Here is a 14,353-nt window from a genome sequence, read left to right on the forward strand (position 1 = left end):
ATTCCTAGGATAAATTTCATTTGGTCAAGGGATATTACCCTTTTTATATATTGTTAAGTTTGAATTGATAAAATTTTGTTTAGAATTCTCTCATCTGTGTTCATAATAGATAATGGCTAGTAGTTTTCTTTCATTGGGTTGTCATTGGTTTTGGTATGGAGTAATGATTCAGGTATTTCAAATATTTCCTGCTTTTCAGTGATCTGGAAGAGTTGTTTTAGAATTTGTAATATTTCTTCTTTAAGTTTTTGAAAGAATTCACTTGTGAAACTATATGAGCTTGAAGTTTTCTTTATGGGAAAGTTTTTAAGCACAAATTCAATTTCTTTAATAAATATAAGACTTCTCAGGTTATTTCTACTTGAATGAGTTTTCGTAGTTTGTGTCTTTCAAGGAATTTGCCTTTGCATGGAAGATGTCAGATTTATTGGCATAATGTTGTCAATAATATTTACTTATTTCCTTTTGAATATCTGTAGAATCAGTAACGATGTTATTTAATTTATTCCAGAGATTAGTAATTTGTACCTTCTTTATTTTTTTCCTGTTCAGTCCAGCTAAAGGTTATCAACTTATCATCTTCTCAAAGAACTAGGCCTTGTTTTTCTCTGTTGATTGATTTCAGCTCAGATTTAATTTCCTTTCTCTTCTTCCTTTGTGTTTATTTGACTTAATTAAATTAAATTAAACTTTGGATTTAATTTACTCTTCTTTTTATGTCTCTTTTCTGTCATTATTCTAAAGGAGGAAATTGAAGTCATTTGAGCTTTGAGCTCAATGAAGATTTGAGCTCTTCTTTTCTAATCTAGGTGTTTAGAAACAATTAAATTTAAGTCTAAATTTCCACTTAAGTACTACATTAGTAGCATCCTACAAATTTTGATATGGTATGTTTCATTTTTAATTCAGTTCAAAATATGTTTTAATTTCCATTTGAGTTTCCTCCTTGATCCATTGGCTATTTATATATGTATTTGGTTTCCAAACATTTGGGGATTTTTCAGAGATATTTCTCTTTGGATTTAATTTAATTCTGTTGTTGTCAGAGAATATCATTTGTTCTGTAGTCCAGAATGTGGTCTATTTTGGTTAATGTTCCATGTGGTCTTGAAAGAATAATTTTTTAAATGAATTTGCCTTTTAAATCATGTAGAAATTTTAAAAAGTGGATTTAAAAACCAAAATTACAATACTACTAGCTTTTATAATTGCCCTTGTACTTACATTTACTGAGGTCTTTATTTCTTCATGTTACTGTCTAGTGTCCTTTTATTTCACTTGCAGGACTCCCTTCAGCATTTCTTGCAGGGCAGATCTTGTGGTCATAAACTCCCTCAACTTTTGTTTATCTGGGAATGTCTTAATTTCTCCTGCATTTTTGAAGGATGGTTTTGCCAGATATAGAATTCCTGGTTGACAGCTGTTTTCTTTTAGTACTTTGAATATATCAGGCCACTGCCTTCTGGACTCCAAAGTTTCTGATGAGAAATTAGCTGATAATCTGACTGAGGATTACATGTATGTGACAAATTGCTTCTCTGTTGCTGCTTTCAAGATTCTTTCTTTGACTTTCAATAGTTTGATTGTAATTTGTCTCAGTGGGCATCTTTTTGAGTTTATAAGCTTCTTGAAGATTCATGTCTTTTGTTGCTTTTGGGAAATTTTCAGCCATTATTTCTTCAAATATTCTTTCTGCCCCTTTCCCTTTCTCTTCCCCTTCTGGGACTCCTCACAATGCATTTGTTGTTCTACCGGGTGGTGTCCCACAGGTCTCTTAGGCTCTGTTCACTCTACTTCATTCTTTTTTATAAATTTATTTATTTTATTTTTGGCTGCATTGGGTCTTTGTTGCTGTGCACGGGCTTTCTCCAGTTGCAGCGAGCGGAGGCTACTCCTCGTTGCAGTGTGTGGGCTTCTCATTGCAGTGATTTCTCTTGTTGTGGAGCATGGGCTCTAGGTGCGTGGGCTTCAGTAGTTGTGGCACACAGGCTCAGTAGTTGTGACTCACGGGCTCCAGAGTGCAGGCTCAGTAATTGTGGCACATGGGCTTAGTTGCTCCGCAGCATGTGGGATCTTCCCGGACCAGGGCTCGAACCCATGTCCCCTGCATTGGCAGGCAGATTCTTAACCACTGTGCTAATAAACCACTGTTTATAATTTCTTTTCCTTTGACTAGGTCATATTTACCTGATTTTTTTGTATACCTTATGATATTTTGTTGAAAACTGGATATTTGAATTTTATAATGTATTAACTCTGGAAATCAGACCCAAGGTTTGCCTCAGTTTTTAAAAAATTGTTGTAGAGTCTTGACTGGGGATCAACCTGAACTGAAAGCTTAGAGTCTTCCCCTTTCTTTTCTGAGTCTGCATCTTTTCCTGGGCATTTATGACAGTTTTCTGAATTCCTCCATATACACAGTTGTTCTCGAATGTGCCCTCACCCCCCCCCCCAAAAAAAGATGTGGCTCCTTTAAATCCCCTGGAAGCTGTTTCAGTCAGTTGAAACACTGATGACCAGCTTTTGTACCTGCACTTCAGTCACCATAAGCAGCAATCTGCAATTCAAATACAAACCCCAGTATTTAGAGGACAAGGTGCTTATTGCCCATCCCAGCTCCACCAAGCCACACCATGAACGCAGGTTGCCATTCCCACTGCTGCCTCTCATGGGGCTAGAGCATGGGGAGTGGGGACCTGTTGCCACACTGAAGGCTGAATTTGACCAATATTAACTGTTATTAACAGCCAGGCTTTTCTCTGGAAACTTCAAGCCTTTAAGTAAACTCCAGAGTTCCAAAATAGTTACTTTAGATAGTTTCTGCAGGTACAATTGTTGTCTGGATCAGAAGACAGATCCTGGTGCTTTCTATTCCATCATCTTCCTTGTTGTCCAATCTCTGCCTTTTAATTGGAGATATTTAGATCGCTTACATTTAATATAACTATTAATATTTGTAAGTTGAAATCTATCATCTCTCTATTTTCTTCTTTTTTCCTATTTATTCTTTCTTCCTCTCTTTTTCTATATAAATTAAAATTTCTTATGATTCCATTTTACCTCTTTTGTTGACTTAGTAGTCAACTCTTTGTTTTGGTAAATTGGTGGTTGCTTTAGGGCATCAATAATTCAAATTTAAGTGATATTATACTACCTTTGTATAATATAAGAACTGTTCAATGATAAAATGCAGTCTCTCCCTTCCTAGAATTTGTACCATTGTTATCATACATTTTACTTTTATACTACACTATTATTATATTTGTTTAAAGGGGTCAATTATATTTTAAGGGTTTTTAATTAATAAAAAATACATATTTACTCAGGTATTATTATTTCTCATGTTCTTCCACATGTCCACATTTCCATCTTTATTATTTTTCTTCTGTGTAAAAGAATTTTTTTCACATTTTTTTTTGTAGTGCAGGTCTACTGGTGATAGTTTTGCTGGATATAGAATTCTAGGGTAACAACTTTTATTTCACTACCTGAAAGATGTTGCCGCACTGTCTTCTCACTTGCATTGTGTCTGACAAGAAATCTGAAGTTCTTATTATTGTTACTTTGTGTGTTAATATTAATGAAAAATTGTTGTGCTCACCTTCCTGATAACTGCTTCCCTGAATTAAAAAACAAACAAACAAACAAAAAAACCAGTTCTAACATCCATTCCATGATTCATTGGGTTTGGAACTGGTTAACGTGACCACTAAGCCAGTATTTCACTCTTCTAAACCTTTTAACCCCATCCACACTAACATGCATGACATAAAAGAGTGAATTGTATATTAATTTTTTTCTATGACAGCAAACATAAATAAAAATTGTTTTAGGGCAAATAGACAATTTATTTATTAGACATTTATTGATGGAAGAGGATTTTTTTTCACAAAGATAACCTTTGTCTTTCTTTAAAATTACTTTGGGGCTTCCCTGGTGGCGCAGTGGTTGAGTGGCCGCCTGCCGATGCAGGGGACACGAGTTCGTGCCCTGGTCCAGGAAGATCCCACATGCCGTGGAGCGGCTGGGCCCGTGAGCCATGGCCGCTGAGCCTGCGCGTCCGGAGCCTGTGCTCCGCAACGGGAGAGGCCACAACAGTGAGAGGTCCGTGTACCACAAAAAAAAAAAAAAAAGAATAAAATTACTTTGAGCTATATTTCCATGATAACATGTTCATTAAAATATATTTGTGTTTCCCTAAAATAGAAAATTCCCAAGAATGGTCCATTCAGCTTATAATTTTTGTTGGACCACATTACAGGGACACTTTGTGGAAAGTTGTGGCCATTTCCTATGACATGAACCTGAGAAACTTAGGACTTTATTCCAGAAAAACATAGAAACATTTTTACCTGGACTTACAGGGAGAAGATCTGGGCTTTAGCTAGTCTTCTGCCAATTGTTTCCTTTTCTAGATATGTTTTCTTCTTCCTTGAATAACTTTAGTTTAGTTACAACTTTTCTTACAGAAGATTTCTTGCTTTCCCCTGTTCAAGCATTTCTCCATAAATGGATTATCCACTCTTTTTCCTTCTATTTCTCTGACCTTTGTGGCACTAAATGAAACTCCTTGGTCATTAGCTTGCAGGTTTCTCTTTAGTGCCCTTCATATAAATTAAAATGTAAGAGCAGACAATCAACTACTCTATTGGAGAGTGAGATACCCTCCTGTGGGGTCAGTGAGGTGCTCCTGTGCCCTTCAGGGGTAACTCCTGCTGCTCTGATGCTCAGGAAGAGGTGGTGCAAGTCATCTCTCTGCACCCACCATCTAGGCAAAGCAGTTCTACAGGAGGAAAAGCTTGACAACCACTTTCCTGTGGGTGAACATGTCCGAGCACATTCCCTAAAAGCATACCACCATATTTGAGTAGTATTCCTGCTAGCATGGGTGCTCTTTGATGACAGGGTTAGTATCTTATTTACCTGCATATCTTCAGCACTAACTGACTCAGGACTCAGCACATAAAAGGACAAATTTAATAAATGTGTCCTATAGTAGAACTTTCTGATGATTAATACCCCTTCCTTAGGGATTCCTGATACTGTTGGGGTTTTCTTATTTTACCACTTACTGCACCTGGGAAATAGGGTAGTGTGATTTGATGCCAGCAGACCTGGATACATAAGCCCCACCACTTAACTACCTTTTCATTCATTTGTGCCTGAAATCTGCATGTATAATGGAACCAAAAGCAGATCCCCACCAGAGCTGGCCTAAGACATTCAACATAGTACCTGATTCATTGGAGGAACTGTGTGCTTGGCATGGGTCTCCTTCTCTCTGCTTTTGTAACTTCATTCGTTATTAACTATGTAGGGCTTTAAAATGAGATATTTAAATCCATGTTTACATTATAACTACTTAGGGAAAGTTATATCCGTGGGTAAGAGAAGTGCTCACATTTGCTGTTTTTTTTTTCTTATGCTCCCAGCATGGAAGGCTGCAGGGCTTAGGGGCTGAGCTTGGTTTTGTCATAAGAAGCTGTACAGGATAACCAACTGGTCCTGGGAGTCTTGGTTCTGACTCATTTCTCACAGTGCTCTCAGAGGTGAAAATATGTTCAGGCACGGGAAGTAGACCATAAATCTACAACATTCAGAGAATATAAATATTCTCTTATGAACTCAAGATGTGACATCAGAGAAGGGTAGAGGGCCTTTAATAGTGAAATGGGAAGGACCTTCCACATGGCCTCAATGTTTCCATCAACTATCCGTGTTCTGAAGACAGCACACCTTGTACCTGGTGCAAAATTGTCCATGGACAGAATGCTTTTATTAGAAGACAGCGTTCTGCACATGTAGGGTTAAGCCCAATTACAGCAAACTGGCAGACTGTTATGACACACATGTGCCAAAAAGGACTTCAAAGCCGTGATACAGAGCCCAGGGGACTCAATGTAAAGTTTTTCCAAGCTTAAGAAAACAATGTTGTATGGAAATGGTCAGATTCCAATTTCTCAAAAGTGTCTATGAGTTTGGCATGGAAACGTGTTTAAAGTATAAGTAAGAAACTAATGAAAAAAGACATTAAACATTGGCTGTGTTTTTCATATGATGCAATGCAGGGGGAAGGGGGGTTGGAAGCCAGAGTAGCAAGAACTCATGTGTAAAAGCAGTCTGTCCTTACCCGGATGGGACGCCGTATGGACAGGAGAGCATCTTGCTGGGAGGATCACTTAGAGGTAGATTCAGTCTCCTTCCAGCAAAGACATTTGTCTAAAGTTCAGGACATTCCTTAAAAGGGCTGGAAACACAGACCTCACTTTCTGTGGACATCTGACTTGCCTTGCCTTTTTCACAACTTTTCCTTGCTTTTATTCATGTGTAAAGCTGATTCTGTTTGCCCCCTGCCAGCAGTTAGATTTTTGGCCTTTACTGGTACTCACTGCACCATGGAGTTTGGGATCAGGAGGAGCTTCTGACCCCCTCTGCTGGCGGCTCTCGAGCTGTCTTGCTGACCCAACGTTCTCAAGGTTGGTCCCCCACACACGCCAGCTCTGCCACCTTGACCCCGTAATGCAGGGCACTGGGGCATTCTGCGGGCAGATGTATCAGAAGGTGGGGGTGGAGGATGAGAGCAGACAAGGTGGGTGCAGTTGAAAAGGTGACCCCAGGAGTTTCTGTTTTGCCCGCTTTGAGGGAACTTCTTTATCTCCTTGAGGATCACTGAATCCACAGACTCCCCGTTCTAGACTTGGAAAGTCATAAGAGCAAAGACAGTGAAGGCTGTTGAAATGAAACCCACCAGAAGCATCAAGTCTGTGTCCCATTATGTCCAGAACAAGACTGCAGCTCACCTCATTCACATTCGCCTTGACTTAGAAAGTAATTGTGGGCCATTCTTTGCAAAGCATATTTCTCAGTTTAATACAAGAGACATACAGATTGTGGGTGTGTAAGAGTGCACATGTATGAAACAACAGAAGAACCTATGTTTTGCAGAAACCAGTCTACTATTGTCAGTATCCTCAGTGGCCTTCTTCTCTTTCCTTTGATCCCATTACCAGGATGAAGGAAAGAGATTTTTCTTGGTGAATAACCTAATATTAATAACACAATGTCATACATTTTGCACACCCTCCTGCCACTCACCCAGACTCTCCCAACCTGTGCCAAATATTCCCACCCTGGAAGAGCTTCATTCCCTGAGGGGGACTGTCTTTCTACTCCATCTTAAGAAGGACATTATTTACTCTTATTTGCCAGCAATAACAATATAGTATTAATTAAAAAGCTGTGACTCTGGCATAAACCACATTCATGTCATACTTCATAGTAATAACAACAATAGTCTAGAAGCCAGAATTTATTGAGCAGCTGTTACGTGCCGAATTCTGTGGTATTGCTTTATGTGCATTATATCATATACCTCCTTATCTCTGTCTTGTCATTAGCCACATAGATTTGCCCTAATGAAACTGAAAAACAAGCCTGCTAGGATGAAGCTGATCTCCAGGTAACTTACCTGCCTGTCAGAACAAAATTCAACATGCTTTAAAGGAGGGCAGCACGGCCAAAAAAAAAAAAAGTGTTTTTTTCTTAACCATACATGTATTGATTGATCCATCCTAAAGGGAAAGTTCGAGATTCTTTTTGGCGGCCCGTACAGAACAGAAATAACTATCTGTAATACAGGGCCCAAGCAGACTTCAGTAAGTTACAGTGTTCTCTGGTGCCTTGTTCTGCTCTTATTCTGTGTTCTTATTTCCCAGACCGAGCACTGAAATCATGGATGTTGGGGTTCTTTATGGACAATGTCTTCCCATCCATTCTTTTTCTTCTTCAAAAGCAAGAACTTGGCCACCCTTTAGTCTCTGTTCGTGCTAGGACTGCAGTCACCTGCTCTCACTTCGTGATATAACTTTATCCTAGTGTTTTTAATTAAATTAAATAAGCTCACCCCTTTAAAGCCTGCTCTATACTAGGCATGGCCATCAAGGCAAGATGACAGGACCCAAGTCCTTTTTTTGAAGAAATTAGAATCAAACTGGACAGAGAAACAAGCACATAAACTTAATAGAATAAAAACTACGACTACAGATAACGATTGCCGTGGATGCACGGTGCAGGATAAATTGATTTCAATCAGGAAAAATCGTAGGAGACTTCCTGGAGATGGTGGCAAGGGATCCAGGCCTTGATGCTATTGAGAATGCCCAACAAGAAGGTAGGGAGTAGGAACAGAGGGTTCAGGTTTAGACTCTCAGTTGACATGGACTGTAAAGAAAATCTGGACTCTGAGAGGATGAAGAGCTGGTGCCTGCAGCCGTACCCAGTTGTCATAATCAACATCAGGGCCCCGACTGTAGTCCTGGCTGTAATCCAATCCCACCTTCCTGGACTGCTGGTATCCTGGTGACCCCTGTGGTACTGGATGGTTGGGGTACCTAGAAGGGACCCACTGATATGCCTGTATTATGGAGTGTGGTTGTCCTGAGAGACAGCCTACTCTGTGCAGCCGTGCCTGGCCTGCTGGACTGGATTTGCATTGCCAAGGAATCGGCGGGGCTCTCGGGGTCCTACCACCCTCATCCGTGACCTCACAAGAGTCACAGCTACCTCAAAGAACTGGACAGATCAATAAATAGCAAAACCAAAGGGCCTGAGATTTTATGGCAAATCCCAAATGGTCCAGTGAGGCTCAAGTCGTGGTGTCTGGGATCAGGGAGAGGAGGCCAGGGGACACTCGGCTGGGCCATGGGGTTATTCTCCAGGTGATGGAGGACAGGAAATAAGGAGACGAAGGTGACGTGTTGAACCCGAGTGCTCTGACGGTAACTCTGGCGACGGTCCCAATGTGGAGGAGGGAGAAACGGAGACTGTCATTCGGATTGCCATTGTCCAGGAGGAGACATGGAGAGCTGCCCTGTGGACGAGGATGCTGGTCATGAGATAGAGAGCTGAGCACAGGCCAAGCGCCCACGCAGGAGCACGTGCCGGCTCCAATGGGTCTCTGCTGGGAGTGGACTGTGACTCGGGACCTGTCTCCAGCCATCCTCTGAGAAGTGGAAGAGGCGTGAGGTCTTAAGATTCGTCCACATGCTTGCACCCGTCCCCACCCCCTCTCCTGTTAGGTTCCGTAAGGAACTGAAGGTCCAGAGACGGTGAGCCGCCCACCAGATGCACTTGCGTCCGTCACCGCTAGAACTGGGCCAAAGGGATCTTCCAAATGCATAGAAGAGAAGATCTTTATCTTTCTGCCTGTAAATAAGCAATAAATGGAATGCATTGCTCCATAGTCGTGTCCCTGTAACTTCTCAGGCAAAGAGACATTTCTATGGAGAGATTTGAGATAGTCGTTTTTAAGTTCTTTTAGTGATGGATACATTTTAACAATGTAGATATCTTTATTCAATCAGTTTGGACCAGGACCACTGTGAAGACTCTAATGGTTAGTGGGAATCATCATAGAAGGAAGTCTATAAATATCCGATGACGCATCAATAATGAAATAGATTTTGCTGTCACCATGGCCACTCCCTGACTCCCCTCCCCAGCCCAGCAGCTGTCAGGATTTCTCTTTTCTCTCACCTACTTATCTACCCTTTTTGGACTGTCCGGACGTCCAGCATTCTCCTGAAGACCCTGCCCATCACGCATCCCAGACGCCCACAGACAGAAAGCGTCTCTGGAACACCCTGCTCTCACCAGACTCACACATCACAGTGTTACCTTTAGACTGAGAGTGAGTCCTGGAGGGCGAGGGCTGTGGTACCACTTTTCTGTGTGTTGTCAATATAGAGAAGCAGTCCTGGATCACGGGAGGTCTGCAATAAGAAGATAAGGAAACGAAGTAATAGTTGGATATTACCTGGCATCCTAGAATGGTAGTGCCAGAGAGGATGTACAAACTTCCTATCTGGTATAGGAATTCTCTCTATAGTATCCAGACTCTTTAAAGAGAGAGAGAGAGAGATGTTAGGTCTGACAATATTTGCATAGCCCTGTTAGAAAAACTTCCTTACAGGGCAAAACAGTCTTACATGCTATAGCTTCTACCCTTGTTTGTTAGTCTATACACTGCTGGTACAACACATAAGCCTGATTGCTCAATTGGAATGAGCTGTACTATCAACGGGAAGGTGTGGTGTTGATGTGATACAGGGTTTTTTTAAGAGACACATAATTCAGTGTACAAATAAGTGCGGAAATTGCCACTAACTTTCTGATGGGGAAAACAGGTATTTTTAAGTTTAAAAAAATTGATTTTTTAAAAAATACCAGGTGTGGGGTGAGAAGAGAGAGGATTTAGTAGGATTTAGTAGCTGAAATCTGTCACTTAGGTTAATCTAAAGACTGTCCAGTTTGTCTAATCCTAAATCTAAAAGTTTTCAGTTCTGTGTACTTCATACAAGAAATTCGCATTTTAATGGAGGACTGCAAAACGATTTTTGGAATGTTCCATCATTCTAAGTGGGGCATAACTCTTTTGTTATCAGGAAATTTTTCTCTGTAATGCTAACTACAGAAAAAAATCTGCCTGGACCTGGGAGAAAAGATCTATGATAAGAGCAAGTTCTAGTATAACTCTTTTCTGATAAAATCAAAGAAAGTTACTTTCTATGTAGCTTTCTGTAAAATCTGTGTTCGGCAGTTCACTAATACTGCCCTGGCCTCGTGATAATAACAGCAGTAGCTCTGAGAGGTTTTACAAGTGGAGAACCCATAGTCCTGGAAAACCTTGTAACAGTAAAGAATGGGATGTAAAAGTTAAAGGAAGTTTGCATGTAAAAGCTACGTACAATAGAAAGATGTAAGACTCACTTAACATGTAAACATATCTTTCACTTTGTAGAGTTACTTCTAAGAAAAAATTCACATAAAATGAATTTCTGAATGAATCATATTTGCACAATTCCCTGTTATATAATCAGAATGTATCTGATTACATAGTAGAAATCAACATTAAAAAATCTATTTCAGAATTTAACAATTAACAATATAATTTTAATGCTGTGAAAAAATCAAATTGCCCATAAATAAAATTTGAAAGAAATATGTCTTACAGAAACTCTAGTATACAATATCTGGCTTTTATGGCTGAATCATAGAACCATGTCCAATTTTAATACTTGCCCAATAATATCAACACTAACTGAATAGCTAGTGCTAAATCCCACCAAAAACAAAGTATGTGCTCATTTAGCTGGACTTAGTAACATGTTACTACATACCTGAACTTCAGTAGTGCAGGGTTTTAATAGGGCTGATTGACAATTCAAACATACGTTTCTAATAGGTGTGCAAGGATTTACTATTACCTAGATTTTTGAACCAGGGTAAAAACCATCTGGGTAATGCTGGCATGAATTTTATACACACACTAACACACAAGTGTATGATTCTTGGATGCATATATTATGTGTATATTTTATATATATACACACAGATACTATTTAAAGATGTAGTTATATATACAGAAGAGTAATGAAGTATTTAGAGTGGGATGGATCCACCTAGGACTAGCTCATGAATGTGTTAAAACCAGCTGTTTGTATTCTGTTGACTGGACCCACATCTTTGTTGCATCTGTTTAATATTTTTCTTTGTTTTGAAACAGGTTGTTTGGTATCAAATCAGTCATTCAAACAGACTGTTCCAGCACGTGGAAGATCATAGCAAACCCAGACCTGTCATGGTACCACCATGCCAACCCCATCGTCCTGCTGGTGATGTACTACACGCTGGCCACTCTAATCCGAATCTGGCTACAGGAGCCCCTTGTAAGGATCAAAGGTTTTCATGGTCTTGTCTGCAAACTAGCCTGGAAACTCCAGGGGAAAGTGTTCATTCCTGTCAACTGCTGGATAATTAGTACTATATGCCAAAATAACTATAGTATTTTGCTTCTGCCAAGAGTTCTAACTGAATACAGATACTATCAGGACAAAGACCAGCTTCCCTATGTTAGCTTCACCCCTGGCTGCTCAGATGGTCGGTGGTGAGGGGAGTGGAAGTGTCGTTTTTATTGAGCACTTACTAAATGCCAGGCCACATGCTAGGTTGTTTTCATACATTATCTCATTCAATCCCCTGCATAACTCTCAAGAACAGGTATTGTACCCGTCTTAGAGATGAGGAAAATGAGGTTCGAGAGGTAAATCACACATTTACCAAACAGTAAATGTCGGATTCAAGCCCACGTTTGCCGACAAAGCTAGGGTCTCTATGACAACACACCCTGTTACCACGGTGACTGGAGTTGCCTAAATCTTCTCAGACCTCCAGCCTCTGATGGTGCTGTGGGGATGTCCCCGCTCTCGGTGGTGCCATAACCCCCGGGGACCCCACCACAGGGCAGGGCTGAGGACTGGGTTGTTCCCTATGGGATTATTAGTAGAATATGGCACTTTGGGGACAGGACCAGGGTGGCTTGTGGCCTCTCTCTTTTCCCTTTCTATAACAGGAAACTTCAGTCTGCTTTTGCTTCCCCTAAGTGACCCCGAGAAGCTCAGCTGTCAGGCAGCTGATCCGCACACAGGGAGGCAGGTGGTGTAGACGGGGCTGCCGCATTTCACCTCATGGCCACGTGCTGGGGAGTAGAGCTCACGTTAGACACCAGCCTGGCACCTGCGATGCGGCCCCTCCAGCTCGGGGGCCCTGGTGCCCCACCCGCCTCCCCTCTTCGTCTGCTCATCCAGGCTCCACCCACGCGGTCAGCCGGCCAGGCATCCAGTGTTTATCAAGAGCTAGCGTCTCAGACACTGGCCTGGGGCTGGGGGTAGAGCGTCGGCCCAGGTGCGAGGCCCCGCTCGGGGGGTGCTGTACATTGTGCAAGAGTAAAAGCAGCCCCCAAAGACGTGTGCAGGCCTAAGTCGGCACAGTGAAAGCCTGAGAGGTGTGTTCCATCCATCCCAGTGGAAGTGCCTCCTGCAGGAAGGGGGTCTGCCCACCTCCCGCCTGTGAGAGGACCACACAGGTGTCCCTGTTTGCAGGGGTCTCACAGTTCATAGAACTGTGTCCAATTTTAGTACTTGCCCAATAATATCAACACTAACTGAATAGCTAGTGCTAAATCCCACCAAAAACAAAGTATGTGCTCATTTAGCTGGACTTAGTAACATGTTACTACATACCTGACACTTCAATAGTGCAGGGTTTTAATAGGGCTGATTGACAGTTCAAACATACATTTCTAATAGGTGTGCAAGGATTTAGTATTAGCTAGATTTTTGAACCAGGGTAAAAACCATCTGGGTAATGCTGGCATGAATTTTATACACACACTAACACACAAGTGTATGATTTTAGGATGCATATAATATGCGTCCTAATATGCATATATGCATATCCTAATATGCATATATTTTTTTTACTCTATTTATTTATTTATTTTTACATCTTTATTGGAGTATAATTGCTTTACAGTGGTGTGTTAGTTTCTGCTTTATAACAAAGTGAATCAGTTATACATATGTTCCCATATCTCCTCCCTCTTGCGTCTCCCTGCTTCCCACCCTCCCTGTCCCACCCCTCCAGGCAGTCACAAAGCACCGAGCTGATCTCCTCGTGCTATGCGGCTGCTTCCCACTAGCTATCTATTTTACATTTGGTAGTGTATATATGTCTATGCCACTCTCTCACTTTGTCACAGCTTACCCTTCCCCCTCCCCATATCCTCAAGTCCATTCTCTAGTAGGTCTGTGTCTTTATATACCCCTCTCACCTCTCCCTTGGACCCAGTGATGGCAGTGACGTGGTGACAGAATGCTCTAAGGGCTCCTGGAGAAGCCCAATTACCTTCTGTTACCTTTTCCTCCAAGTCTCTTCTAAGATATGAGTGTGCCAGTAAAACCCCTTAAAGTGGTACTGTGTTCGCTTCTGCCACAAACACACAGATGTGGATATGTGTATATGCACACATAAAACTGTGCAAAAGAAATGAAAATATCTCACGGAAACTATTTCTGAACAGTGTCTTAACCAACAATGGAAATGACTTTAAGGCCTTCGGGTTCACAAGAGTTCCAGGTGCCCTTGGCTTTCTCCGTGGTGTGTCAGGCAGGAGCTTGTGCACAGGTGCTGCTGGGCCGTTACAGCCCCTCAGGCCCAGGAGACACTTGGCCTCCTTAGCCACGGGTCCTCTGGGGTGGACAGTCCAGGCCACACAGTTCACAGCAGGTCACAAACCACAGCGTCTGCAAGGGTGTGTGGAGAACAGGGCCTAATTCACAACAGCATCAACCCTCAGGGGTCTGTATTTTAAGTGGGGCTGGGACACGGGACTTTCTCACTAAGGTGCTGATGGAGGGCAGGTGCCTGGTTCTATCATGGCTCCAGGTGGCCTGGCACATTTCATGGAAAACGTGAGTTCTACGGTAAAAATCTACGGTATATGTTTGAGAAAGAG

General features: G+C 41.6%; 1 protein-coding gene across 4 annotated transcripts in view; it reads left to right on the plus strand.

Annotated features, from left to right (window-relative positions):
• PIEZO2 (piezo type mechanosensitive ion channel component 2) overlaps nt 1-14,353 on the plus strand; it is a gene marked incomplete at its 5' end in the record, with an annotated part of 336,195 nt that overhangs the window by 216,738 nt on the left and 105,104 nt on the right. For all 4 annotated transcript variants that reach the window (XM_082640709.1, XM_082640711.1, XM_082640710.1 and 1 more), the window contains one exon: nt 11,564-11,726. In XM_082640709.1, the coding sequence (XP_082496835.1) occupies nt 11,564-11,726 (163 nt within the window). The remainder of the gene's footprint in view (nt 1-11,563; nt 11,727-14,353) is intronic.

This window comes from Mesoplodon mirus (assembly GCF_964341445.2).
Source record: "Mesoplodon mirus genome assembly, chromosome: 13".
NCBI lineage: Eukaryota > Metazoa > Chordata > Mammalia > Artiodactyla > Ziphiidae > Mesoplodon > Mesoplodon mirus.